The sequence below is a fragment of the Montipora foliosa genome, chromosome 14, assembly GCF_036669935.1.
Source record: "Montipora foliosa isolate CH-2021 chromosome 14, ASM3666993v2, whole genome shotgun sequence".
NCBI lineage: Eukaryota > Metazoa > Cnidaria > Anthozoa > Scleractinia > Acroporidae > Montipora > Montipora foliosa.
This window is the reverse complement of record NC_090882.1, coordinates 17,776,960-17,804,140: the sequence shown is the minus strand read 5'-3', so window position 1 is coordinate 17,804,140 and position 27,181 is coordinate 17,776,960. Positions and strand designations below refer to the sequence as shown.

The 27,181-nt window shown below is 37.7% G+C and overlaps 2 protein-coding genes and 1 pseudogene across 2 annotated transcripts in view; 1 reads left to right on the top strand and 2 right to left on the bottom strand.

The window, feature by feature from the left end:
- Window positions 1-393: 393 nt before the first annotated feature.
- LOC137984476 (uncharacterized) lies at window positions 394-2,477 on the top strand (annotated as a pseudogene).
- A 7,594-nt stretch (window positions 2,478-10,071) lies between these two features.
- LOC137985018 (Krueppel-like factor 6) lies at window positions 10,072-11,313 on the bottom strand. The gene is made up of 2 exons (XM_068832413.1): window positions 11,073-11,313; window positions 10,072-10,837 (listed from the first exon to the last, which is right to left on the bottom strand). The coding sequence occupies exons 1-2, from the start codon at window positions 11,181-11,183 to the stop codon at window positions 10,094-10,096; spliced, it is 855 nt and encodes a 284-aa protein (XP_068688514.1). The 5' UTR covers window positions 11,184-11,313; the 3' UTR covers window positions 10,072-10,093.
- Window positions 11,314-14,473: 3,160 nt separating this feature from the next.
- LOC137984730 (importin subunit beta-1-like) overlaps window positions 14,474-27,181 on the bottom strand; it is a 30,242-nt gene continuing 17,534 nt past the window's right edge. Inside the window, exons 14-25 of the mRNA XM_068831993.1 lie at window positions 26,180-26,368; window positions 25,765-25,895; window positions 24,888-24,963; window positions 23,799-23,933; window positions 22,853-23,000; window positions 22,130-22,212; window positions 21,672-21,779; window positions 20,518-20,661; window positions 19,347-19,458; window positions 18,065-18,179; window positions 16,675-16,831; window positions 14,474-15,247 (exon numbers count right to left, since the gene is read on the bottom strand). Coding sequence (XP_068688094.1) covers window positions 15,242-15,247; window positions 16,675-16,831; window positions 18,065-18,179; window positions 19,347-19,458; window positions 20,518-20,661; window positions 21,672-21,779; window positions 22,130-22,212; window positions 22,853-23,000; window positions 23,799-23,933; window positions 24,888-24,963; window positions 25,765-25,895; window positions 26,180-26,368 — 1,404 coding nt within the window. The 3' untranslated portion in view covers window positions 14,474-15,241. The remainder of the gene's footprint in view (window positions 15,248-16,674; window positions 16,832-18,064; window positions 18,180-19,346; window positions 19,459-20,517; window positions 20,662-21,671; window positions 21,780-22,129; window positions 22,213-22,852; window positions 23,001-23,798; window positions 23,934-24,887; window positions 24,964-25,764; window positions 25,896-26,179; window positions 26,369-27,181) is intronic.

Sequence of the window (27,181 nt, the reverse complement as noted above, 5' to 3'; positions counted from 1 at the left end):
AACAAATCTGCCGGTGTTGCTCAACATTTTTCGCTCCCAAGTTCTTGCGGTAAATCTAGAATAAGTTTCCCGAACGTTCAAGCTCAGATTCTCTCGGCAGTGTAACTTTCCTGATGTATTAAACTGACTATAAATAGCTTGTCCAGGTATCGTTTTGTGTGAGAAGTAATTCAGAGAAAATTGCTTCCACTGAAAATGAACTGTCCGAGTTGTATTGAAAGCGCACCGTTTCTAGGAGACGGTTGCCAGGCTACCGAACAACTCGTTTCCTGCGAAGTTCACTTCCGGTTCAAATTCTTGCTGTTCCACAAATCCCCACCAATTTGCTTCTAACTGGCTCTTTAGGCATGCCCATGTCGGAAAATAATTACAGAGCATAATGCTCAGGTACCAATGACTAATGTGAACAAAACTCCTGAAATCAATGAAAAAAGTAGAACATTGCGAGAGATAAGAGAATGCGTGACCAAAGCCAAGGCTTGGTCGCCATTTTGTAAGAAGAACGGCGGCTGATGTTTAGTTAATGCGCAAGGGTAGTCGATTCCTGCAAACAGATGGCAAAAGTTCCTTGGTGTTGCCTCAAGAATGGTCTGGAAATCCGCCGAATTTTAAACGGAATGTGGCAAATTTCTGGTGCACATGGTCACATAAATGCAATCAACGCTTCGCGTGAAATGATTGAATATTATGACGCTGGATTGACATTCCTTTGATATGGCGGATATTTATGGTCCCGCAGAAGACCATCTTTGGGGCGATTTTTTAGAGCAGCTGTAAGACTGAAGCGAGGCGAGGATGTGAAATACAAGTACAAGGTACTTTATTGCAATTGTTACAAGCTTGTTCGCAAACTCGCCTCCATTTTGGTAAAAGCTAAACCTCTTATATGTGCTGAATATCACCAAAAAATCACGCCCCAGGTGTTCGGAAGGGTGGAGATAGCGCTATTCCATTGATTAAATCAATTGCTTTCGCTAGTGTTTATCCGCTAGATTGTGATTTTTCCGGTGAATAGCGTTAACCACCTTTTGAACAACTGAGGCCAGTGCTTTAAACTAATTTGGAAAATAGCTCCTTAACCAGACTCGAAAACTTTAAACTCTCATCAAGTCAAGATGAGGGGCCAATATATAATGTTTAGTCCACGGTATTTTAGGTTACGAAAGATTGAAGGTATAAGCTTGGTTGTCCATTTGGCAAAACGTCTGGAAACCCACTGTTAGATTCGACAAGTAAGTGAACGTTAAAGTTGCATTGAAGACCAACTAAACGTTGCTTCCTCTTTAAAGACGTTATTTTCCCATTACTGTTGTACAGAGCCCCAGGTCATTAAGATTCCTGTAATTCAAACTCCTTAATCCTTTCTTTAACTGCACTGAACATTCTGTCTCAATAATTAGAATTTGTCGGAGAACATATTAATCTTCCATGGCCTTGCTAGATTAGGGTAACAGATGTTCTTTATACTTTTCCAAGTGGTCTTGATAGCACAAGTGTTACTAATATTTTTAAAAATAAGTTGTGTGGTTGTAGCTTTATATCATTAGCCTCAATCCATATTGCTACTTACCAACAGGGTTGACCAAATGGGTTCCTCACCTTGGATCACCAATAACCAGAGAAGTGACCAAAGGACAAGTTCGTCTTGCCATGAAAAGGATGGGTGTTGAGAAGCTAGACATGCTACAATTTCATTGGTGGGATTATTCTGATGACAGATACATTGATGCTTTACACTATCTTAATGACCTAAAAATGGAAGCCTCAATTGGAGAACTTTCCTTAACTAATTTCAACACGGAACATCTGCAGAAAATTATTGACCAGGGTATACCAATTTCCACCAATCAAGTGCAGTATTCAATTATTGATCGACGCCCAGAAGTGAAGATGGTCAAGCTTTGTAGAGAACACGGTATCAAACTCCTTGCGTATGGTGTCCTGGGTGAGGGTCTGATTATCAGACAGATATCTGAATGCAAAAGAACCAATCGGAAGATCTCAGTTAAAAACTGCATCACTGGCAAAGTATAAGCAGATGATTGATGCATGGGGGAACTGGGAATTGTTCCAGGAACTCTTGCTCAAGATGTCAGAAATTGCACAGGCACACAACAGCACCATAGCTAATGTTGCTTGTCGCTACATTCTTGACAAACCTGAAGTTGCAGGAATCATAGTTGGTTGTAGGTTTGGGGTACCATGGGCCCAGCATATTGAAAGCAATATGAAAAGCCTGGATCTGGATCTCAGTCCAGATGACTTCAGAAACTAGAAGAAACTCTTAGTAAAGGTGAAGATTTGTTGGAGACAACAGGTGATTGTGGTGACGAGTATAGATAGGCAATGTATTGTATGGGTGACATACATGTACATGTAGAAATTAGGAGATGCTTTATCCAAATCTCAGAAGGAATATAAGAAAATCATTATAACAAATTACTGTTAAGGTTACTTGTACCCCAGAAAAGACAGCTTGCAAAAATAAAATAAAATAAATACAACTGAGAAGTACACACTGTTGTTGATAACATCCTAAGACTGATTTTGCAACAATAATGGCATAATTTTCATAAATTGAAAAATAGACTGCAAAACTGCACTGATGGCAATTGGCTGCTGGCACACTACTATTATTACTCATTATTCATACAAAGGCAAGAAAATGATCTGATATTTTGTTAAAAGAAAAAAAATGGAGTGTCCATACATCAGTATAATAGTAACTTACATGACACTTAATTTACATTTCAGCTGGCCGAGCATTTTGATTAGAAAAAGATGTTCAATTTAGAAAGAAACAAATTTTGCGATCAAAATGTTTTGACTGTAAGTCATTGTCACTCTACTTTATCAATAAGACATAGTTGCATGTACAGACTGAAGATAATCAGAAATTTGCTTATGTTAAGAAGCTTTTTCACTGCACTGATTCACCTTGTTTAGAACCAGAAGTGATGCAATATTTTTTCAGCCTGTATCCTTACATTGTTTATTTCTACTGATTAAAATAATGTTCTCACTTGACAGTGGCATGCAGTAAAAGAAAACAATATTATTACAGATTAGGAAGGCATTGTAGGCATATAAAAACATTGATATTAGCTTCATTGCTTGCATAACAAAGAGCTGTTTATAGTACTTTGTTTATGATGGTGCAGATTAATTGCTGCTACGTGACTTTTTGCACAGCAACCAATTATTGTTGTTTGTGCTGATAATAATAATTACTGCCCCAAATTCACAAACAAAATTTATTTTCAAACAAATTTTACAAACATCATTAGAGACTGTCCTAGTTTCATGTCAAAAGAACTCATTTGATTGAGACTGATAAACTTCTGGAATTGGACACTTTGAGTTTTATATCAGACTACAGTATTCTGTTCTTTTCAAATTTAAATTTAAAAAGCCAGTGTGTTATACCTGAATGCTCCCATTAAATTTATTGACAACATGATAATTAAAGTACCACATTAAGTAACCGAAACAAATGTCCATTTAGTTGTTTTGGATCCCTGGAGCATTAACCATTTAATGGAAGGAAAAACAAAATACAAAGGAAATTGTCTTATCTGATTCTTGGCTTATTGGAATACTAATGATTCTTTCTCCCAAAAAAAAAAACATTGTAGAGCAAGTGCCTTTAGCATACAGTAGTAATTAACATAGTCATGAGAAAGTTTGTAAAGTAATGTACATAGCAAAACATCTGAAGATAGTGATATAAAAGTGTAATCATTATTATATGTTAGGCTTCAATATCATTTGTGGTATGTGGCACCTTATTATCAATGAAATCATCAAATCGTTTGAAAAACAACCAATTGTGTTGCCGATGTAGGATTACCTGTTGACTTTACATACAACACTAGGCATTAGGGAATAACCGTAACAAATAATTATCATTATTGTTGTTGTTGTAAAAACCGTGGTTTCAATGGTAACGTTTTGAGATTTTGTATCCTAGCAGGGAAGAAAATTTAGATTGTCATTGTACAGCAAAATGAACATGGCCACAGCAACGTTGAGCTTAGTAGCTTTCATCTGAATGGTATAAATAATGTAACACACACTGAACAAGAACTGCATAACAGGGTCATGTGTTCATAGCTGTTGACCAGTATTGATTCCATAGATGTTCATTGTGCTTCCATTATTCCATTATAACAATAATTTATTATTATATTAGTTATGAGTAGCATTATTCTTATTTTTCCAGTGGCCTTTTGTAGTCTTCAACCCTTTGAGCCCTTCTACTAGTTATTAGGATCACCACAGCCTGCATATATCTGTTGTGGTTCAATTTTTCCTTTATAATTTTTATTTTTTTTATTCACCCAAATTCTAATAATTCAATATTTATTGTTGTACAAATCATGTGAATTTCCTTTGCAAGCATTCAATCAAGTGACTTGATTGTGGAAGTTTGATATGTACAGTAAAGCACTCATCTCATTCATGTATCATAATACTATCCTTGAATGACCCTGTATTGACATTAAGGTTGCAAGTGTTGAGACTAATATTGAAAATTAAATCAAAAATTACATAACCCTAATCCTTCTATAATGATAGAAAATGTGCAATATAAATATTAAATAGTATTATTATTTTTATTATTATTATTATTATTATTATTAGACAGAGCAAATGGCTCTGACAAAGGGCTGCCACTCAATTTTTATAAATCCAAATATTCTCTGTGTACAGGATCATCATGCAACCCAGGGAACAGTTGCATATGCTTCCACAAGAAACTCTGCACTTTATCTAACATATAATTCACATACAAGGAATATTAATGAAGGTGCTAACTGCTGTGGAATAAATCACAACTATTAATGTGTAAACAAATAGGCCATTTTACCAATACAGTTGTTTGCTCAGTGACCTAGCCTACATGTATGCATGTCTGCAAGGCTGCTGGTGACATTGTATTGATATAGACCTCACTGCTTTAATTGTGTTGTTGTTATTCTAATTAGTCTACATTAGCATTAGAAAAATACAAAGATTTGTGTAAAACCAGGGTCACCGGCAGCCTCCATTCTCAGGCCAGGTAACATAGCTACAACTGGTCTGTTAGATGTTGGAAAATGATAAATGTTAAATGGGAGCACTTTGAAAATATTGAAAATACCAGTATTTTTGATTGTCAAATTTTTAAATGTACGAAAGATGATGTAGTTGTAATTAGCATCCATGATTTGAACATTTCGTGATAAATTAAGCAAACAGTTTACATGCTTGCAAGTGTTTTGATGTCTTTACTACATTTACTATAGTCATTCCTGGACAATCGTTGGGTGTGCCAAATTGAATGAGATCCTCATTGTTAAATATCTGTCAATTAATCACGAAATAGTCATAAACGCTTTTATTTATGCGAAGAAATCCAAGGTAATTAACAACATGTCATGTGAATGTTACCAACGCCATCAGCCTGAAAATGTAGCATTTTAATGGTCCAAGGCTGCTGGACCGTTTGCGGCATAATTTTTAACCACAAACCCCTATTGTTAACTTGCTTTTTATTTCAGGAAGGAAATTAGTTTCATTATTCAATCCTCTGATGCTTAATTAATTAAATTTTGAAGGACTATCCGTTGCGAAATGTATTTTCTGTTTGTTATGCCCGGTTCCTTTAGAATTTAGTGTTATAAACTTTGCTTAGCCTTAGTTTGTGGTTGTGCGTGTGTGTGTGTTGCATGTTCTAGCAATGCCTGTAATTAATCTTTTTTGGAAATGCTATGTAACAGTGTAAATAAATAAATAAATAAATAAATAAACAGGAACAAAAAAACAAAAAAAGTTTCATTGCATTGGAATTATTTTTGTCCCTATGATAAACTTGCTTAAAGCAAAACTGTGAAAAGAGGTTATGGTATATTTTAAATTTTAAGGCCTGTGTAAGGAAAATGTCTTTCCAAGTCACTTTATCTTTCCAAAACCTTATAAATAGTAAAATCCTATATTTTTTAGAATTTGTTTTATATATTAGTCCCTGTACATAATTTGTCACAGCCTCAGAAGCCATCAAACTGGGAAGATTATTATTAAAGCGCATATATTTTTAACATTTTGCTGGGACAAAATCATGTAAGGATTTTCCATTTGCCTTTTGTACAAGATCATTGAAATTAAAATAAATAAATAAATATATAAATTATGTATACATGAAATTTTAATTTCATTATGAATATTAAACTTCACTGAGATATGACCAGCCACTTTAATTTGTATTCATTTATACCCTCAATAATTCATCATTACAACAATTATTAGAAGATAATTAAAATTATAATGAAGTGAGAGAGAAATAATAATTATTATTTTCAACTAAGCTACTCATAAGGAGTAAGGGCAATGTCTGCTCCGATGTTAATAAATTGGCCTCAAATGGCTTAAAGGCTTCCTTCATCTTATTTAAAAGATTTCATGTTTTGACATGGGTAGCAGATAAGGAAATGCTGATATTTAATTAACAACTTTGATCATATGAACACAAAGATGTAAGATGTGTGTGGATAGTACTGGATAAGGTAAAATTTAATTTTAAAAGATTAAGGAAGTCTCAAGTTTATTAATTACGTGTCAGTTGAAATTAATAAGGTTCTCAGAAAAAAAAAAACATCAGTTATTTCTAATGACTGTTGGGTTTGATTATCGTTCAACAAAACTTTCATTCTTAAAATCTTAATGTTTGTCGCACACCCTACTGGAGTTTTAACATTAAATTGATATCATTTTCTTAATAACATGCTCTAATCAGGATACAACAATGACTTTAGATATGTTTTAATTCAAACTGAGACAGAATTGAAACTAAACAGGAAATCAAAAGTACAGAGCAGCTGTGGGATTCATTAATTTAAAGGTGTTTTAACAGATTAACCTGATGAATTAATCAGTACTAGAGAGAGGACAAAGTAAGTTTAAGTAATTCCATAAATGCAAGTATATTGATAGTGTTATACTAATCTTTGTATACTGGATTATTTACAATGAAAGTAGTCCAGACAACTGAAAGTTAGGCATAGGTCTCCTTTGCTAGCCTCATTTACAAATTTTTAATGATGGTTAAACACTGAAGAAGCTAATTTTTTTTTCTCGGTACATGATTCTACATATTGCAAGTTCTTGTACTAAATTGTGTAATTTTGTTACTTTTCCTCTATGCATCATGAAAACATGTATCTTAGGTTTTCAGTGAATGGACCAATGTCAGGTCAACTCGGCTGTGATCTGAATCAACACAATTATTTAGGGGCCAATTTTTTTTACTTGTTTGCATAGGCTTGACTGTTAGGTATATACAGTGTATATACTTGGAAAGAAAGAAATATCATAAAAAGCCCATGTTTACACAAATTAGTCCTTTGCAAGTAATGAAGTCTATGCTCTTTCTTCCAGACCATATTGCAACTTTAATAACAGTTTAGCTTGCACACTACACAGTGTTGTTCATTTTGATGTCTTGGAAGTTAATTTTGTAATGGAAACATAAGATTTAGGTATCTCAGACGGACTTGTGCCAACTCTATATTTTTTGCCATATGTTTCAGAATTAGGGGAAATTTTATGACATTTTAGGAGTCTGGCCATCATATCATGATCACACATCTTGTCAAAATCTTAAAATAACACTCTGCTCATCTCCCAGAGATACTATGACAAATCCTATTTGACTGCAATAATTGTGGCTCTGACCTCTTAATTAAGAAACAAAAAATCAATCAAGCAAAACAGAATATTAAATATCGTGGGAAATGTTTGTGTAAAATGATATGCAACTGTTTGTGCAGTGATGGGTCTGTGCGACCTGTTGATAACCTGACAGTGTGTGATCTTGCTTCCAACTGAGTAAAATAGAATGCATTTCACTGGAAAGCAACAAACCTAAAACCTTACCAGCCTGATTTATCATGAAATAATTGTGATAACAACTATTACCCTTTATCATTGATTACTCTTGGTATTTGGCCTTTTAAGGTACTTTCAAGAGTCTGTGCAAGAAATCTTGAATAGTAACATTTCTACTGCAAATAAAAAAAAAAGCCCTTGGATGTATGAAATAAGGATTTTGTTTACTTGCTTTAAATCAATTTTGCTTTTTAGATTGATGGCTAAAGGAAGCATGTAAGGCATCAAAATGTCTGGCTGTTGTGTAACTTAAAAGGAAGAACAATTACTTCAGAGTCTAAAGTAAACACATATGCCTTATTGAGATAATAACTGGCCCAGACCTCATTATCAAAGAAATATTATTGTAATAAAGCTAGACAGTGCATTATTTTAACTGTGCACATGCAGTGTTCACTTTTCTAATTACTTAGAAGAGAGAAAAAGGTTTTTCGACAGATTGGAGACAATGTCAAATTTCTAAGTAACTCGGAAGATATCCAGTGAATAATTTGTTCTTGTTAACAGCAGACGTTTTCAAGCTTCTGCAAACCAAAAAATTAATTCGGTCATTCACTTAAAAATGCACTAGGTATATTAGATATTTTTCAAAACTTAGTTATTGCTAATGCAAAATAAAAAGCCTCTCATCCCTTGAAGCTCTTAGACGAGATGCATCACAGAAAAATAATGTAAAACTTGAAACCATTCCAGGTTTTGTTTGATAAAAATAAAAATTACACCATCGATGCTACTCGTAAAAGACATTAACTTAAAGTTTAATGATAAACCGATCCAGCTGCACCACATTTTCAATTAGTTACTTTGTTCTTCCAGTTGAAGAAAAATAATGGATCAAGCGAGAGTTGGAGATTGTGTGATTCCTTAAATATCTGTTATCGTTAAAATTAGTAGATCACGTTTCGTAGATCGATATCATTGTCGATTTCAGTCCACTGATTTTTCATGCTCGCAGTAATGTGCACAAATTCTAGTTATGAAAAATAAAGACATCTTCAGCTGTAGCATAAACGATTAGATAAATAACCGAGGCGCTTACAACGAGCGCCGTTTCGACTTTACCACAAAAGTATTGAATTCTAAGATCTGGACTTGGTCACAGAGGCAGATAACACACTTCCCCACCGAAAGTAAACACGCAAAAAATTGATGTAAACAAATTTCTTGTCAAGGAAGCGTGAAACCCTTTAACCTGACCAATTAATGCTCTGCTATTATTAAAATGTACTGGCTTAAATTAAATTTATTATCAATGCAAGACGAGGTCTGTTTTTTAAAAAAAGAGTTAATAATAATGTAGCTTATACTTCTGTGTCCTTATTAATCCAACAAAACTGTGCTAAGGACAATATTTTGTCAGTTTTTGTAAACTGAAACAGAACTGAACGGCAGAGATGTGGAATGCTTTATCTAGTCAGTCTGTCAGATACATGCGATTTTCTTTCAATAAACAATGACCACGTACGAAATTTTTCTTCAAAAAAACATCTGGCTTCAGTTGTAACATTAATGAAGAGCAAATCGTCCCCTTTACTGTGTGAAAACATACTTGACAAAACCAAGAAGGTTCGTTTTTTTAATTTTAATATTTCTGTACACTAATTTTTTCTGTCCTCGGCATACACAATGCCAAATTTTACACATACATAACGAGATTTCTTGTGTTCGTCTTAAAGCCTGCAAAGGTAAATCTCCCATCTCAAATATGTTTACATCTGATTTTTCTCCAGGCTATTTGGATATTTTCAACGCACGTACATTAAACGATGTTTTTAGATCTCTTTATAACGCTTTATACGAGGATTTCATATGGAATTTAATAATACAAAATCCTTTAATTTATTCCCATCGGACAGAGTCCTTTTCTTCTAGGCTTTCATTTCCTCTCAGCTTTTATGCAAATGATTCTGCCTTTCTTGTCGTCCACACAAGGCCTGACCAAAAAGCTACTTTCCTCCCTCCTACGCCGATCATATTCAACTCTCTGCACATGAAACTGCAAAGAAAGCACATGTTGCTTGCTTGTATAACCGGGATTGTGGTACATCATAGACACAAGGGTTCACCTCGTGAATTATTGATACTAATTCAAACATGTTTGAATGAAAGGTAGCCCGATGAATTCCAAATTGCAATATTCATTCACCTACAATTATATTTTTCCTAGCTACGCGTGTCTTTTCATATGTAAGGCTAAATGGTCCGACCTTGAAAAGCAGCGATCACAGTGAACACATTTGAACGGTTTTGCTCCTGTGTGTTTTCTATAATGTCGTGTAAGTTCATCCGAGCGAGCGAAACGCCAATTGCATCCATCCCAGGAACAACGGTACGGTTTTTCACCAGTATGAGTGCGTTGATGAGCTTTAAGATGAGAGCTTTTCGTATAAACTTTTCGGCATCCACTAAATTGGCAACGATGAACTCTTCTTTTACTCTCGGAGTCTTTGTCTTTTGGGCTAGCTGCCCTTGCATTTCCATTTGCGCCTTTCACGCGTGGAGAGCGCGAAGCTGGTCTGCCCGATCGCTGTTGGGAATTATTGTTGAACAGTTGCACTGGTGATTCTGGTGAGCTCGGTGGTGTTAGTGGTAAAACTGGCTTAGGAATTTTGCTAATATCTTCGCAACTTGCTTGAGTAGGTAATGTGATCTTCAGAGGCTTTACTGGGAGATCCATAGATGGTTTAGTTTCCGTTGGAGTTTCTGGAAGGACGGTTGGCACAGAGGGAAATGTGGCAATTGAAGTGAAATCTATCGGTTTAATATCCCAATCGTCGCCAAATGGAAAATTTGTCTCGTCGAAAGGTTGCAATAAAAATTCATTCCAAGGAGCAGGATTTGCTAAATTTGAGTCTTTGCTGTCCAGAGAAGATGGCTCTGGACAAAGATAACGATCCATTTCAAGCCTCGTCTGGGAAGAGAAAATAAAATACATGAGTTTGTGCGCGAAGAGTTGATTCCGAGCGCGAAAATGAAATACACAAGCAATACGAAAGGAAATAAACATGGCTGATTTACAAAACAGAAACGCGGTTTGCGAATGACGATTAGCTTCCTGCCAGAGGTCTAATGTTTGAAAGGCCACATGCCTTGACCCAAAGCACAAAATGATAGCAAAACTCCAGCATAAAAACATGCAGACATACCTGGGCCCAATCGTCTTCTAGAGAAGGAAGCGAGTAGAAAAAGCCAGTGTCGTGAACGGTTTGCAGTTCGTGGAATATTGTGGCGCACGGTAGAGCAGAGTGGAGATCCATGTTGTTTGCGTGTAGAGAGAGAGAGAAGTGAAAGTTGAGCGCCACGGATGACTGAAATGAAGGAATGTCAGGATAACACAACACTCCGCTTCTGTCAAACGCACTCGCCGACGCTCAAATTAGACGGAAAAATAATACAAGGGACCCTTGGGTGCCTTAAAGTGCCGAGTGTAAAATTGTCTTTTCGACATGTGCACGATGATTGGCAGATGGTATTGAAATATAACCAATCAAATCGTTCGTTTTTTCAACAATCATATTCAGTCAAAACAACAATAGAGTCTGACCAATCGACAAATCACTCAACAAAGGCCTTATAAGGCATAGACTATTTTAAGCTATGATATAAAAAATCAGCTGGAACGAGCACTGAACTGAGTACTTGCAAATTTTTCTTTGAAAAAAAAGTTAATGTACGAGTGAAAGCTGTTTGCGCGTTGGCTTCCACACCGACCATCATTCGTTTATTGCAATCAACACAAAATTACCGGTTAATTTCTAATGGTATCAAAGTGATCTTCGAATTTGCGGTTGTGTGACAAATAGTAGAATACATGATGTCAGATTCCCACGATGAAAGAGTGATCTCGGCTGTTGTTATTGCGTACGTGCTAGAATTGATAAAAATACACAAAAAGACGTGAAAAGCAGGATATTGCGCCAAGACGACAAAATCGTCATATTTCTTTTGGTGTCGATTACTATGCGTGACTTTTACAATTTCAATGTTTACTGTTTTCGCGGCGCATTTAAAATAGCAAAGTGCAGAACGAAAACAAACACACCAAATAGCGAGAATGAACTCTTTGTAACAAAGACACGACCTTTTGCTGTTCTCGAAGCTTTATTTAACTTAAAAAACTTCAGCTCTTACAAGACGTATCGCTTTTCTAGAATTTGAGCGCGAATATTTCAAAAAGAATCTATATTATAAATGAAACCAACAAGAAATGAACATACATTGTCTGCTCATAGAGGCAAGACAACGTTACGATCTGAATTCAAAGAAACCATAGATTTTGATCATTTCTGTTGTAATATTTAAACTCATTTAGGCAGAATTACTATCCTGAATAATCCTTTTGTTTTCAGCAAAACAAGAGTTTTGCACCGCAGGGCAAACTCATCGGAGAAACATCATTAACTTGTCAGTCAATAAAATGTCAAAAGCTTGCCGCGAACGCGCGAAAAATCTTAATGCAAACACTCTCGAGATCCGATAAATAAATATTTGCCCGTAATATCATGCTCGAATTGTTCTGCATAATATTACTAACAAAAATACTTTATTTTCAACGTATATAAAGCACGATCGCTCTTTGCTGGGAAAAAAGAATGTTAATAAATCTAGTTGAGCGACGGTTGTTCATAACTTAACAAGACAGAACTCACCAATAACATTTGCATGAGGAGTCAATGCCCAACAAGTCTAATAGCTTTATTAGAATCAGCTCAATTTTTCTAGTTGTTTACATACCGCGGTTTAGCTGCTCTATTTATAACAAAGTGGTTTCGTGGTACGTTAACAGGAGCAGAGAGCGAAAATTTACAAATCCCTGGATCAGTTTGGCGGTAGCTCTTGAAAAAGGACACCGCAAAGTTTCTTCCTTTGCACTCAGTTGGAAAACATCCGCAAAAAAAACAGTTTTGGCGCGATTCTTGAGCAGGCAAGACAACAGAGAAAACAAAAACAGCCAATATCCTAATACTAAAAAGTGGGTTTTGTTAAAACGGAATAGGAAGAAGGATATGTTCGAGAAAGGTTAATTTCTGTATATCCTGGACAACTGCCGCAATTTTTCGCACTTTTGAGGAGCAAGTGGGTCACTCCGATTGGAAAAAAAACGCAAAACAGAGTCTGTCTTGGAAGCGGCCCACTTCTCTCCCATTACAAATCCACTCAAATTTTCAGGCTTTAAATTTCTTTCCGCATCATTGCTCAGCACTCGGAAGTAATGGAGACTTCAAGTCTGGGATTTTCAATGAAGACATAACAGCACGATAACAGAATTCGGTCGATTTACTAAAAAAACAGATTGCAACATTAAAGTCATGCCCAAATTCTCATGGTTCACTCGCATGCTGTATTAAATATAACTTTCTTCAGACCTAACTGCATACTCAGTTTTCTGGAATTTGCCAAGTCCCTAATTGCTTTCATTAACAATTTTTAGCCGCTTTAGCGAAGTCACGCACCAAGGCGATGCGCACAGACCTAAGATTTTAGCGATAAATTATAATGAAACCAAAAAAAAAGTCTCGGTCAGCTCGAGGATATCTGCTGTATTCATGATCACGCTTTAGGAATGGCTTTCCAATGTCAGTGTTTTTAAAAATAACTTAACGGGTTTCCCCTAAACTCGCTGTAGGTGTCCTCTCAAGGTTGGTCCGGTCTATGTCTGGATCTCGGATGTCACACTCCAAAGCATAGTTAGTGGGTAACGATTACAAGAAATACTTGCCGGAAATGAATCACTGCATTGGCAACATACCAAGCGATTTGATAACTTTAACATCATTATCTAGGATTTATATTGGCACAAGACGAAACAGTGGATGTTGTTATAAAACGAAAGGAATTCAAAACGGGCCAATCACAAAACACTGTGAAGTGCGTGTAAGGCAACAAAAAAATACCCCTCGCACTGTAGTTTTCCATCAAATTGGGTGAGAAAACAACACCTTCCAACGAAGCCTATTAATATGTCTTGCCAAAAAGCCAGTGGTTTGTAAGCGGCTGTAAAGCAAGTGAGGCTACCACGCAGTGTAACAAAAGCATAACGGATGATTGGCAAAAACCTAACCAAATATTAAAATCCTTTTTTTTTGGCTGCCAATGGAGTTGTCGAAGTAACCAATCCACAGGCAGACAACGACCCCTCTCTCTCCTTTGAGAGTATCACACGTGCGACTCTATGGGAAAACGTGGCTTACGGGTGAACACAAACTGGTTCCTCTTCTCTGGTACTGCACAATGTGGTACTAACTTAAGCATCAGTGAGTAAAATCGAAAAAAACATTCAGAACACTATTATCATTTCCTTTAATTTCTGAGGTGGCATTTCTTATTTACTAAGTGATTGAATAAGGTTGAACTCTTAAATAATATATCGACAGGTAAAGCTTGTGCCTTTGTCTGAAAAAGCAGACATATTTAACTTGAAACAAAAGATGTTCACAAACAGACTAGTTTGAAGGATGCTCGCGCGGAGCGTGCGTGTGAGAAGGAGGTCTCCACGCTAACATGTGGTTGGCATGCACGCAGGTAAAAATGTAAACAAACAAGGAAGTCGTAGTAGCTTCTTCAAAACAGCTTTTTAATAGCTTAGCAAGTGCGCAGACTTAGTTTCTATTCCTTTTTAAAGCTTTTTATTTCCTCTTGGTGGAAACAATTCATACCAAATTTTAAACGACATTCACTGTACATTAAACTTCGCTTTTGATTATTTCAATTATTAATGGAGTGCAGTTCACAAAAATAAGATTTATCTCACGGATTGACCTACATTAAAACAAGACGAAATCGAATGTGTGTATAACAGATGAGGACTAATTCTCACAGTCTTCGCAAATACATCCACTAAGATCATTATTGGGGGTGGGGTGGGAAGGTACAATCTTTTATCCGTCTCTCCATCACTAAGGCAGAATTTATTTTTTCATTTCGAGGATGTCTTGTTCCGCTTTAACGTAAGCAGGCTACACCTTTTACAGGCCCGAACAAGGTTGTTCCCTTTGTTCTCTCGCCGCGTTGGCATTCTGTGCGTCCGAGTCACTGAATCAGTATTGCACGTTACGATCGTGCAAGGCACAGTCCAGTTGCCTGACTATCTTTGGCTGAAAACCTCGACCTTGCATCCTCGCGTCATTCACGTCAAGTCGGCTGTAATTGGCCCGTCGAAAGGCACCTTGTCTGGCCTGCTAGTTCTGTTTAGGGGGGAGGGGTGGGGTAACGCACACGCTCGCCACTCATGTCCACCAGAAAGCACGGTTTCGACCTCTGGAGGGCTCGTTTCTCACGCACTCTCGCACGCTCGCTCTTTTGTCGCCTCAAGTGATCAATTCTGAAATAAAGAGGAGAGAAAAGGTTTTGGTATCAGCAGGCGTGGCTAACCAATTTAACCATTTTGACCAATCATGAGTTAACCTGCGATCAGGCGTACTTTTCTTTAGACAGGGCGGAAAAGCTCGCAGGTTAATCATGAGTACACAATGATGGTCGCAGTGTAAGAACACCGGGAATCCATGTACGTTATATAAAAACACTCGAAATGGAGAAGTGATTCGCGCACTTTGGAGCGAGTTTCAATCGAGTGCCGTAAAACCAAAACCAAAGAAATTACTTTGGCCAATCAAAAAGGTTGGAGACAATCCAGCAAACCAATCAAAACTCGAAGTAATTACAAGTAGCCGACACAAAAGGCGGGAAAATGTGCACGCGCGAGCCACAATTAGTTTTGGTTTCACTTTTGATTGGTCAAAAAAGTGGCGCGAAAACTTTGAACCAATCACTGAGTGAAGTAGATGCAAAACCAAAGTAATTAGGTAATTACTTTCGACACTCAATTGAAAACCGCTCTAATATCTGGACAATTCAAGCAATTGTCTCTCAAAGACACATGGCTTCAACAGCATTCGAAATCATGACCTCTGCGAGGCCAGTGCAATGCTCTTCTCCATTTCGACTGTAACCCGTACTTCCAATGCACATTAATTTTATTTCGAAATGAAGAGATGTGATCCTTGCACTAAGATGGACAATTTAAGCAATAATTGTGTTTTATAGACACCAAAAGAACTCATGTGGCATTAACAGATTTGAACCAATGACGTCTGCAATGCCGTTGCAGTGCTCGTCTTTAACCCACATTTCCAATTTACATACATTTCAAAATGCATACACGTACTGGCAACTCTCCAAGCAAGAATGACCATCGCAGTAGAGTCCGAAACTTAAGCAGTTGCAAAGCAAACCTGCAAAAATCAAAGCTAGAATGGGACACTAATGCGATTTTGCAACACTCCGCCATCTGAATTACGATGTCCCGCCGCTACGAGGTGAATAAATAGTCCTAAATTATTTTGAGCATATTTTGAACTCTAAGAAAGAACGAACATCGAATTTGAGAGCTCATCTAGTGGAATTCAAGCTTAGATTTGTTTTCAAGCTTCCTTTGCAATAGTCCTTATGCGTGCGATGACGTCTGACTAGCTAATTCCACTTTCTCCACCAAGCCTCGGATTCGAAAATCAAACTTGTAAATTTTAGCATGAGCTAAATCCCAGAGGTGCAAACTTGTAAAGAAAACCCACATGCGAACAGAATTGCATGTCCAAATGATGTGAACAATTCTGTTTAAATGAGGCTTGGTGGCGAATTTTGAGCATAAGGCCTACTGCTTGAGCTGGTTTTGTTCACAAACCTTTCATATTAAATAGATTGCAACCGCAGCCAGGATGCGATGTTTGTGAGACAACTTGATTGACTGACCTGTTGTTGTTTGAGCTTGCGCATTTCCTTGGTGGCCCAGGTAGCAACCTGTTTGGTTTTGTGTGTCTTTGATCGCCTGCCTTCCTGCAGCAGCTCATTTATTGCCTGCTTCTCCAACAATGGATGTACTTGAGCCCCAAAAGCAGAACAAATATCGCTAACAGAGGAAATTGATGAAACATGAATAATAATAATAACAACAACAACAACAACAACAACAACAACAATAATAATAACAACAACAACAACAACAACAACAACAACATGCAAAAGATCAGGACGGAAGTGCGGGAGTGTCAAATCGAGAAGTTACAGGATGAGGTCAGAAGTCAACGATGGCAAAGGCGTCTAGTGACTATCAGGATGGAGGATGAGAGTTTAAGTACGGATGGCGGCTCACAGAGTGAAAGAACTGCCCATCACACACCATCACTGGACTCGCTGAGCTATACGATGCTGGATGTAACGATGAACAAGCTCATGGAAGGCAGAAGCTACAGACGCACTGCGAAAGATGCAGAGGGCAGTGCTCTCGGGAATGTTGAATATTGCCCGGACTTTCAAGGTTGCAGTCTGAATTAGAAATAGATAGATAAAAAGAGGACCGTACACACAATATAGCTTTTAAGGATTATTTAATGTATATATAGATCTTGCATTGTAATTTAAGGTGGCTCAAACCAGTTGCAACACTTGAAAGAAACGTCCTTACCAGGAGGATTGACAACCATGAATCACTTAACAGCAATGTCATGGTACCATATCAAACACCAATTATTGCTGCAAACGATTCGGTCATTTTTGTCACGTAGAAAGTTACCATGGAAACAGGAAAGCCCTACAAAAACACCCCTTATTTTGGCTTTAGCTACTCATATCTCAAAAATGAATGCGGTACCCCATTTTTTATTTCTGAAATGTAATCAGCATGCCAGAATAAAATTCTGGAGTGGATTCAGAGCCACCTTAAATAATTGAAATTTTAACGTAGCTCTGGATCCGCTCCCTAGAATGTTTTTAAACTTCGCAGAGAGTTTCATCTTAGCCTGCTGATCACTTTTGTGCAATAAAAAAATTGGGGTCACAGGGTTCGTTTTTCAGATATGATGAGCAACTAAAACCAAGATACAGGGTGTTTTTGCAAGGCTTTCCTGTTGCCATGGTAACTTACTACGTCTCAAAAATGACTGCAACTATTTCAGCAATAATTGATGTTTCACATGGTACCATAACATTGCTGTTAAGTGATAAAGTATTGTAGTGTCAATCCCTCTAATAACAAGGTCTCTTTAAAGTGTTTGTAAACAAACACTGGAACGATCCAGAGATATCACTACCCACACTCTATGTGCACAGGATTCTGGGAAAACAGTTTGACAACACAACTTACCCCACGAGACCGCAGGCACTGGATACATTGCTTTCCGAGTGATCCTGATCTGTGCTTATGGCTTCAATAAACCCTATAATGTGCATGATGTGGGGCTGCACAAGACTTAGATCAGCTGAAAAAAGAACAAAATAACAGGAGAATATTAAAACATCGTTAGTTTACCCTGCACACTTTTACAGCAATCTTCGGTTCTCCAAAGACGATCAGGAGAGTTGACATTCAATCTATAATGGGATTGGCTCCAAAAAAGCATCAACAGTATTCAAGTCAATGTATTGTCGAACAGGTTTATTTTGAAACAATCATTGTTATCTGTTTTATTGTGGCATTATTCTTGTTACTTTAGAACATAGGTAGACAGGGGGCCTCAAAAGGCGGACAGTCAGTCTGTCCATGCATCCATCAATTGCAATCAGTCATTAGTCAATCATACATGTATGGGGTAGAAACCTAGCACTTCACATTACACTCTAATCAGTTAAGTCTGCTCAAATGTAAGTGCTACACGGCCAACGTTTGCAAAAACATAATCCTTCCCGTACTTGTACATGTTTAACATCTTCAGTTCCACAGCCTGCTCCCGTCTGACCTTGTAGCTCAGTCGGCAGAGGAGAGGTGATCTAACCCGAAGGCTGTGGGTTCAATTCCCACCCTGGTCAGAATTTCTCTCTGTCCCATTTCCATTAGTAGGGCTAACGCTCACATGGTTCATATGGGGTGGAAACCTAGCACTTCACATCACACTCTGATGGAGATGCAGATGGAGACTAATCTCACTGGTCCCATCTCTGGGCCAAAAATACATTCTTTGATGACACACTTTCACTTGCTCAAATAGTAGGGAAATTAAGCAAGGACAACAACAACAGCTTCAAGAATGTTGTCTAAAATATGATCCCCCGTTTATGTAATGATTTTGCAATTACTCCATGCCGCCTGGCATGGAAAGTATGTATCAACATTCCTTGAATAAAATTGGCGAGAATGGTGTGGATATTCAGAGAGCAAATGCAAAAATTTACCACCAGGGGCTCAAATCCTCCACATAACCACAAACTTGGTCATTTCATGTCATTGTGAGGATGAGAATGGCATAAAAATGTACCAAAATGTAAAACGCATTTGCAGGATGTGCAAAGCTTGTTTTTTCTAATTACACCATGGCATTTTCATAGCTGTTGTCATCATGCTTGCTTCCGCTCCCTAATGCTGACCACACTGTCACTAAGTTGGTCAGTGTCCCTGATGCTCATTCAGTAAGTCAGAAGTCAGCACTTACGACTAACGGTTCCTTCAGGGGAGTCCCCCTTGAGTCCCTGTATTATTCCAGTGTAAGCTTCCAAGCAGCCCTCTCTTAAGTCATTTAAGTAATCCACCATGTCATAATCAGACTGGAAAAAAAAAATGAAAAGAAAGATCAGACAAAATCATTCTGAATGGGTTAACGGAAGCGGGAAGAAAAAAAAAAGGACTTACGGAATACAGCCTAGGCTGGGGCTGAGTCTCATTCAAGCGTAGTCTGCTAGCAGTCCCATATTTGGCTTTAGATGCTCTTGTCTCAAAAACGAACTCAGTGACCCACATTTTTTATTTCTGAAATGTAATCAGCATGCCCGAATGAAACCTTCTGCAAAGTTTAAAAAAATTCAGGAGTGGATTCAGAGCCACCTTAAATAATTGAAAATTGAAGGTAGCTCTGAATCTGCTACACAGATTTTTTTCAACTTTGCAGAGAGTTTCCTGTTGGCCTACTGATCACTTTCACACAATAAAAAATTGTCACCGAGTTAGTCTTTCAGATATGAGCAAGTAAAGCCAAACTATAGGGTGTTTTTTGCAAGGCTTTCCCGTTGCCATGGTAATTTGTTTCACATGGTACCATTACATTGCTGTTACGTGATAAAGTGTTGTAGTGTCAACCCTTCAAATAACAAGGTCTCTTGAAAGTGTTGAAACTGGTTTGAGCCACCTTAAGTTGCTCACAAAGTGTGATGATCTCTCCCACTCAGAATTAAGCAGTTGAAAGGGGACACCACTGGAGCTGGTCAACAGAATAAGAGAATAGAATGGGTTTTTTTTTTCATCATCTATCTGAGTAGAGCTGCATATTAAGTGTCTCCAATAAAAGAGCTTTTACTGTAGTGGCAGACTTAAATTAATTAATTAACTCAAACCACTCAGATTGGGCAAATAACGTTTCAGTTAGTCTCCATGGAAGGGTGATTAAATTTATCATAAAACTCAATGGGATGCACATACAGTCATTAGAACATAATTTCAGTTGCTGATGAACTTGAGTATTTGAAGACTTCAACTAGAATACATCTTGACTAAAGTAATTCACACAAACTTAACGTTAGAAACCCTAATTATAAGAGGTTGAAACTTGGAATAGGCGTACAACAGACATTTTCTGTATACTGCCATGCAAAGCCTTATCTTTAACTTACTTTGTCTACAGTAGTAACTGATGCTTGATTTAAAGTCGCAATGACAACTTCATAGTAGGTTTTGAAGTTTGGACCAATAGCTAAGGCAATATCACCAAACACAGATAGAATCTGTGGCTTGACATTCCTGTGTACAGTCCCATCCTGTATAATGTAAACAATAATAATGCTTATAACAGTATATTTGCCAAAAGAACAATATGTACACAAAACAAAGGACTGGTGAGAGGGCAGGGGAAGACCTAGCTCTGGCATCATTGACATTCATGCGTGGGGTGGGTGACAAAATATGGACTGATAGCAACTGCCAGAGGCACCTTTAAAGGCTGACGTCTGATATTACCCAGAGAAAAAAAATTGTAAACCGCCATGAGACTTCGTGAAGTGGGGTATACAAAATCCATTATCATTACTATTGGTGATAATCAGGAGTGCTACAAACTCGGGCAAAACCTGTTGAGACACATTACAAGAATACCTATTTTTTTTGCACTCACCCTGACAAAAATGCTTACTGTCGCAAATTAAAAGACTGTTTTCCCCCTCCCCTATTGCAATGTTGTTTGCGGTAACACAAGAAATGCACGCTTGAGCTGCTAAGCCGAAACAACATTGCAACAGGGGTGGAGAGGGGGGCGAGTTTGTTTCTTTTGGACATGATGGTACCATGGCGCGAAGTTGAAAATTGGATTGAAATGTCTCAACAGGTTTGTCCAGGGTTGTAGCAAGAAAGACAACAGTGACAGCAATACAATCAAAAACTGGGTTTTATTAGCAAAAAGATGCAAGCAGAGTGTCTTTCCTTCAGGAAAACAAAATTATCCCATTTGAGGTTCTCAATATTTTACTCTCAGAATTTACTTCTACTGCATTCCTCCAATATTGTAGCTAACTTCACCCACATTAATACAATGCACACTGAATGGAATAACCAACAAAGAGACAATCTTGCAAATGCTTAAAACTCTTTAAGTGACAATTTCCTAGGGATTGCTGCTTGGTGGTTAAAGCTTCCAAATAAAACAAAGGCAGCCTTGTAATTTTGTTGTCCTGAGAATGGACATCAAATTAAAATCTGAAAATCACGCATGTATGCACCCATACCAAGGTTTCCATGCATCTCAAGATAACTTCAACAAAACGTTTAAACTCACCGCCAGGTTTTCCAATAAAATCTGCATAAAGAGGTCACTGTGGCTCAATACGTTTGATGATAAGGCTCGAGCAATGTCACCTACCAAACCAACGGCAGCTACACACACCTACAAACACAACAATGGAGGAAATATTTCACAGAACTATTATGTGCCAAGCTGGAATGATCATTGAGGACAATATGCTTGGTCACCAGGCAAATGAAAGGAAAGGAACTTTATTTAAGTGCACAAGTCTGCTAGTGTTGGAGCACAAATTGGAGACACTGTAAACTGAAATCAACAAATTAATGCACCCACCACCTCTATTGAAAATAAGAATTTTTTTAGTACCATCATCTTGATGAGGTTCAGTGTACAAAATGAAAGAATTTTAAATTTGTGTTTAAAGGTTATTCACAATTTCTTTAGGTCCACCAGAGACATACAGAAAAAGTGATGTCAGTACTTATTATTACCTGGTGTTCAGCTCTGTTTTGGAGTGCTTCTATAAGGTAGGGTTTAAATGCTTCCATGTATGTGATAAATTCAGCACCAACAACTGCAAAGTAAGGCATAACAATTATGACAAAATAATATTACAGCCCCATCAGTTTGTTACACGCTTTTAGTCATTATTCAACAAGCAAATCGAAAAAGGCCAAAGGAGCAACTCTATGGAAAAGATTTGAGTTTAAACAGAAACCCATAAGGGTTGAAACGTGTAACGCGCGTTCACAGCTTCCGAATATTCAGTCCGAACTGATTGGTTGAATGTTTCAGTGCTAAGTACCATATTTGGAAACCCCTCGCTCTTGTTGTTCCAAATATGGTACTTAGCAAATTGAATATTCAGAAGCTTGTTTCCCAGCACACAAGGGGCCGTTACACGTTTCAACCCTTATGAGTTTCTGGTTTAAAACAACACACTCTACAAAAACAACAAAATAATCTTATCTGCCCTAGGAAACCAGAAACATTATCTGGAATAAAAGAATGAAGAACCCACTTCCATTGAACAGCCTGATTTTTCAAGTTTAAGATGCCAGCTTCTATGAATCTCCTGCAGCTCATTGGTAGACATCCAAACAAGTACAATTCTTGAAAGGTCATGGGTTCCACTCCCAGAATGCCCAATTGTAACAGCATGTAAAATTTATTATTTAACTTGCAGTGAAAGCTGTAATTCCTCATTTACTGACCTTCAACTAGTGTACCAATAGCCATAAGAGCATCTTCCTGCACCCCACCTACAACTCCAGTACCAGCATTTAGCATCTGAAGCAAGGCTGTCATAATTGGATTTGCAATCTGTAATGCATCCTGGGGATTTACTTTTCTAAGAACACTCTGTTGAAGGAAAAAAATTCTTTAACCCATTGACCCCTAGGAGTGAGATTTATGTCGTTTTCTATTGGAATCAGCCATTTCAGCCGCAACCGGTTTAGGTTGAAGGGGTTGATGCTTCCCAATAGAACACTTTTCCAACCGTTTTTGGTTAAAACGCAGTAACTCCTGGGAATAGTTATTACCACAATTCTCAGCGTTGACAAGTTGAGGCCCAAAAGCAACAAGGCAGGAGTCTGCGGCCGACATTAAATGGCCTGCGCATACGACAGCGGTCGCTGCCAATGCTTTTTCAACCGTTTCAACCTAGTTTGATGCCGGTTGAAAAAGTTGATCAACCAAACCAACCTAAAAAACCCAACCAACCCAACCAACTAAAAAGGGTTGATCCCAATAGAACACAACCTTATACAGATTTTAATCTGTCTAATGCCAGATGATTTTACTTGTAAACTGGGGTCATCCTAGGCACCCAAGAAGTACCCTGACTGGAAATTAAGTTCCAATTGGGTGCGTGGTGGCTAAATTTCTGATTTTAATATACCAACACGACACCAATAAGAAATTACACAGTAAAGCATTTGATGTTGCCCTTTGGCAGCATATTTATAAATACAAAAATAAACTGTCCGAGTGAGGCCTTGAGCTGCTATTTAAGACATTATTCCTAGCTTTCGCTGATCGTCATCAGGGAGTAGATGATGATGCAGCAAAAGCTAAGAATAAAGTTTTTAATGGCAGCCAGAAACCTCACTCAAACAATAATTTGTTCTTCTACAAAAGGCAGTGCTAATTTCATACCTGAAGGGTGGCACATAGTAGAGATTGCAAGTCATTGTATTGGGCTCTGTCTGAAACATTTTTCTCCATTTGCAAAACATGTTGCAGCCGGTGCAGAATGACAAGTGTCGTTTTTTGTACAACTTCATAACAATCCTGAATAACATAAAACAATTATTTTAAGCTAAATTTTTCATATTCGTGCAAAACATAGCTATGGCTGCAAACTGTGTTTATTTTATTGTTTCCCAGGTTTTTTCATCATCAATAAGATTAAGTTACACAACAGTTATTTTTACTTTACTTTTCAAAGGAAAAATCTTCAGCCCTTCAGCTGGTTTTGAGGTTTACAAGTTTTGAAATAATAACAACAACAACAACCAGGAAATCAGGGGATAAAGTATGTTCTGAAAAACCGACAGAAGGAGTGCAAAAACTGACTTCAAGTCCTGGACTTACTGTCACGAGGGATGAGTTTGGGACTCTACTCTTCTCTGGGAGGTTTTTCTCTGAATGCTCTCCTGACTTGATCTGTTTTCATTTCATGTGTCTTGATTTCCCCAATTATTATTACATAGCACCTGAGCTCAGCTGGCTAAGCTCGAAACTTAGTCATCATCCTCATCGTCGGATATACCGTATTTACCCGTGTATAAGTCAACCTTTTTTTTATTAATATCATGAATTATTATTACTACTTATAATAATAATAATAATAATAATAATAATAGTAATAATAATAATTATTATTATTATATTGGGAGGCAGTGTGGTCCAGTGGTTAGGGCGCTTGCCTTGAGATCCGGAGATCCCGGGTTCAAGACCCGCTCTGACCACTCGTTGAATTTGTTCCTAGTAGTCCCTGGTTCAACTTCCTAGCTGCACTTGTAAATAGCCAACTGGTTTGCCTCCGGCCAGTTGGGGTTCTTATCAGTTGTAGTTGTTGTGTTCTGTTGTTTCGTTGATTTTGCTTCATTGGCCCTGAAAAGCCCCTATAGGGAGCGGTCAATTGAGTATGTAATTATTATTATTATTATTATTATTCAGTTAACATGCCAACATCTTTCCATTTCTTATTAACAATTTCACTGCATGTTCACATTTAGATACCTTTGCACTATTTTTTATTAACTCCATTACAGCTTCATATGCAGCACTTCTAAGATTCCCTTGGTTGGCATCCGCTCTGTTAAAGACAAATAATTTTATTACTTAAAAATAAACAATTCATGTATTCTGAAACAATTAACACTATTAATGATATGTCCTGTGATAACAAGACAACAAATTGCCACAACAAACGCTGAATTGAACATAGCCCGGTATAGCTTGGACAATGTTAACTCAACGACTCCCTTGAGAGAGACTAGCAGAGAGGTGGAACACTCACTGGTGTTCATTCAGTTTGACTTTTTAAATTAGCCATCTGCAAACACTTACAACAAAAAACTGAAACAGAAAGGAAAAGGAAAGGAAAGGAAAGGAACTTTATTTAAGTGTCTAGTCGATTTAGCGCTGGAGCACTAATTGGGGACACCATAAAGTGAATTAACAATCAACGCAAATCAAGTCAAATGCTGGTTTTTGAGAAGAAGGGAAACTGGAGTACCCGGAGAAAACCTCTCGGAGCAGAGTAGAGAACCAACAAACTCAACCCACATGACGCCGAGTCGAGGAATCGAACCCGAGCCACATTGGTGGGAGACGAGTTCTCTCACCACTGAGCCATCCCTACACCCCAATATAAAAAAAAAAAAAATGTTTGAGCATGTTTAAATTGATACTACACTTTAAAAGAAGAACTCCCTTGTATCTGACTCTGAGAGTCGGGAGTAAAACATGAAGGGAGGCAACTTCACTGAAACATTCTAACGACACTGGATCCACGAATTGAGCCAGGGAGGTGATGGCTTCTCTCCAATGCTTTCTATATATCTTGCCTCCGTAAAATTAATACAACCAAGACCAAAAATGGCTTAGTTCCCACCTGTCCGTAACAGCAAGAAGTTTATCCACTATTTGAGAAAACCACATTGACAAAGCGTAAGTTTGTGGTTCCTCTTCCTCATCAGAAACTGGAGCAGCTTCATAAGCTGCCTCTCCAAGAGAGTTGAATGCCTGCAAATGAAACGGAAACAGCAACATTCAAACGAATGAAATTCAAACAAAATTAAGCAAGAAAATCATGGTTTAACCAAACTGAGAAATGACACCAAAAAAATATGCTAATTTGTTTATACCAGATTTGGCACTGTAGGCAGGAGACAACTTAGAAGGCCACGCAGTTGCTCTGATTTCCAAGACCAGTCTACTTTTAAAACCTACCCTGTGTAACTACCTAATACATCTACATTATGAAAGTAGATGAACATTTACTGTGGTTGTATCGCTAATTATCTTACCCAACAGACATTTGCAGCCACACGTGGCTCAGCGTCAAGTCCATCCAACAAAGTTTCAACAAGCGATTGGAGGTAGTTTTCAATGGCAACTTGCGGCAATATCTCACAAATTCGGCCCAGAGTCCATGCCACAGAGTCTCTTACAATAACACTTTCGTCTTTCATTAACTTGATCAGCATGGGCATTGCCTGAAAAAGCAAACAAAACACCACCTGTTTCAGACAATTAAAAAGATTTACTCCTCCAGATTTTATACTGATTATATATACAATATTATTTTCTTTCACTTGTCACAATATTTGATGTAGTTGGTGGTCAAAGCTTAAACGAGTGATTAACCCATTGACTCCTGGGGGTTCCCGACTGACAAGTAAAATCGTCTGGTGTTATCTATTTATTGGTCAGAGTTTAAGCCGGTTTGGGTGTCAAAGGGTTAATCAAACACCGGATAACTTTATCTGGTGGATACGTCACTTGCCGATAGTTTCAATCTCTGCAAAGATATTTGTATTTGTGCGCATAACCGTGAATACACACACTCTAAGCACATCTAAGTAAAGGCATGTACAAAAAGTTTGGCCAACCCAATGTTTAACATGAAGGATATTGCATACTCTGGATACAGCGACTTATCCACTGGACAAAATTATCCAGCCTTGGAAAAACTGGGGCCAGGTTGCCACTTACAACCACAGGTGTTCAAGACCCAGCTTTGCTCTCTCCAAAATACACGCCCTTAGCGTAATCTCCACCTGTCTTTCCACCTCAATTTTGATGTTGTATTTCATTGTCCTGAGGACTCCATACATAAGATACTTTAAGTCCCTATCATCCTTTTGTTTTCCCCATTTTTAGCTTTTCTTTTAAATATCTATTATGCCTGGAGTGAAGTACTTAAAAAAAAGCGGACCTTTGATTTTTGGCCAAGCCAGTTGGGTCCTGGTAACTAATGACGTCAAAGAAGTCAAGAATGTAATTCCATTCTGAATTGTCAGAACATT

Bases quoted from the DNA above. Each gene is read 5' to 3' on its own strand.
- LOC137985018 (XM_068832413.1), bottom strand. From the start codon at position 11,183: ATGGATCTCCACTCTGCTCTACCGTGCGCCACAATATTCCACGAACTG. The intron at 10,838-11,072 runs GTATGTCTGCAT...TTCTCTTCCCAG, and splicing joins TAGAAGACGATTGGGCCCAG to ACGAGGCTTGAAATGGATCG.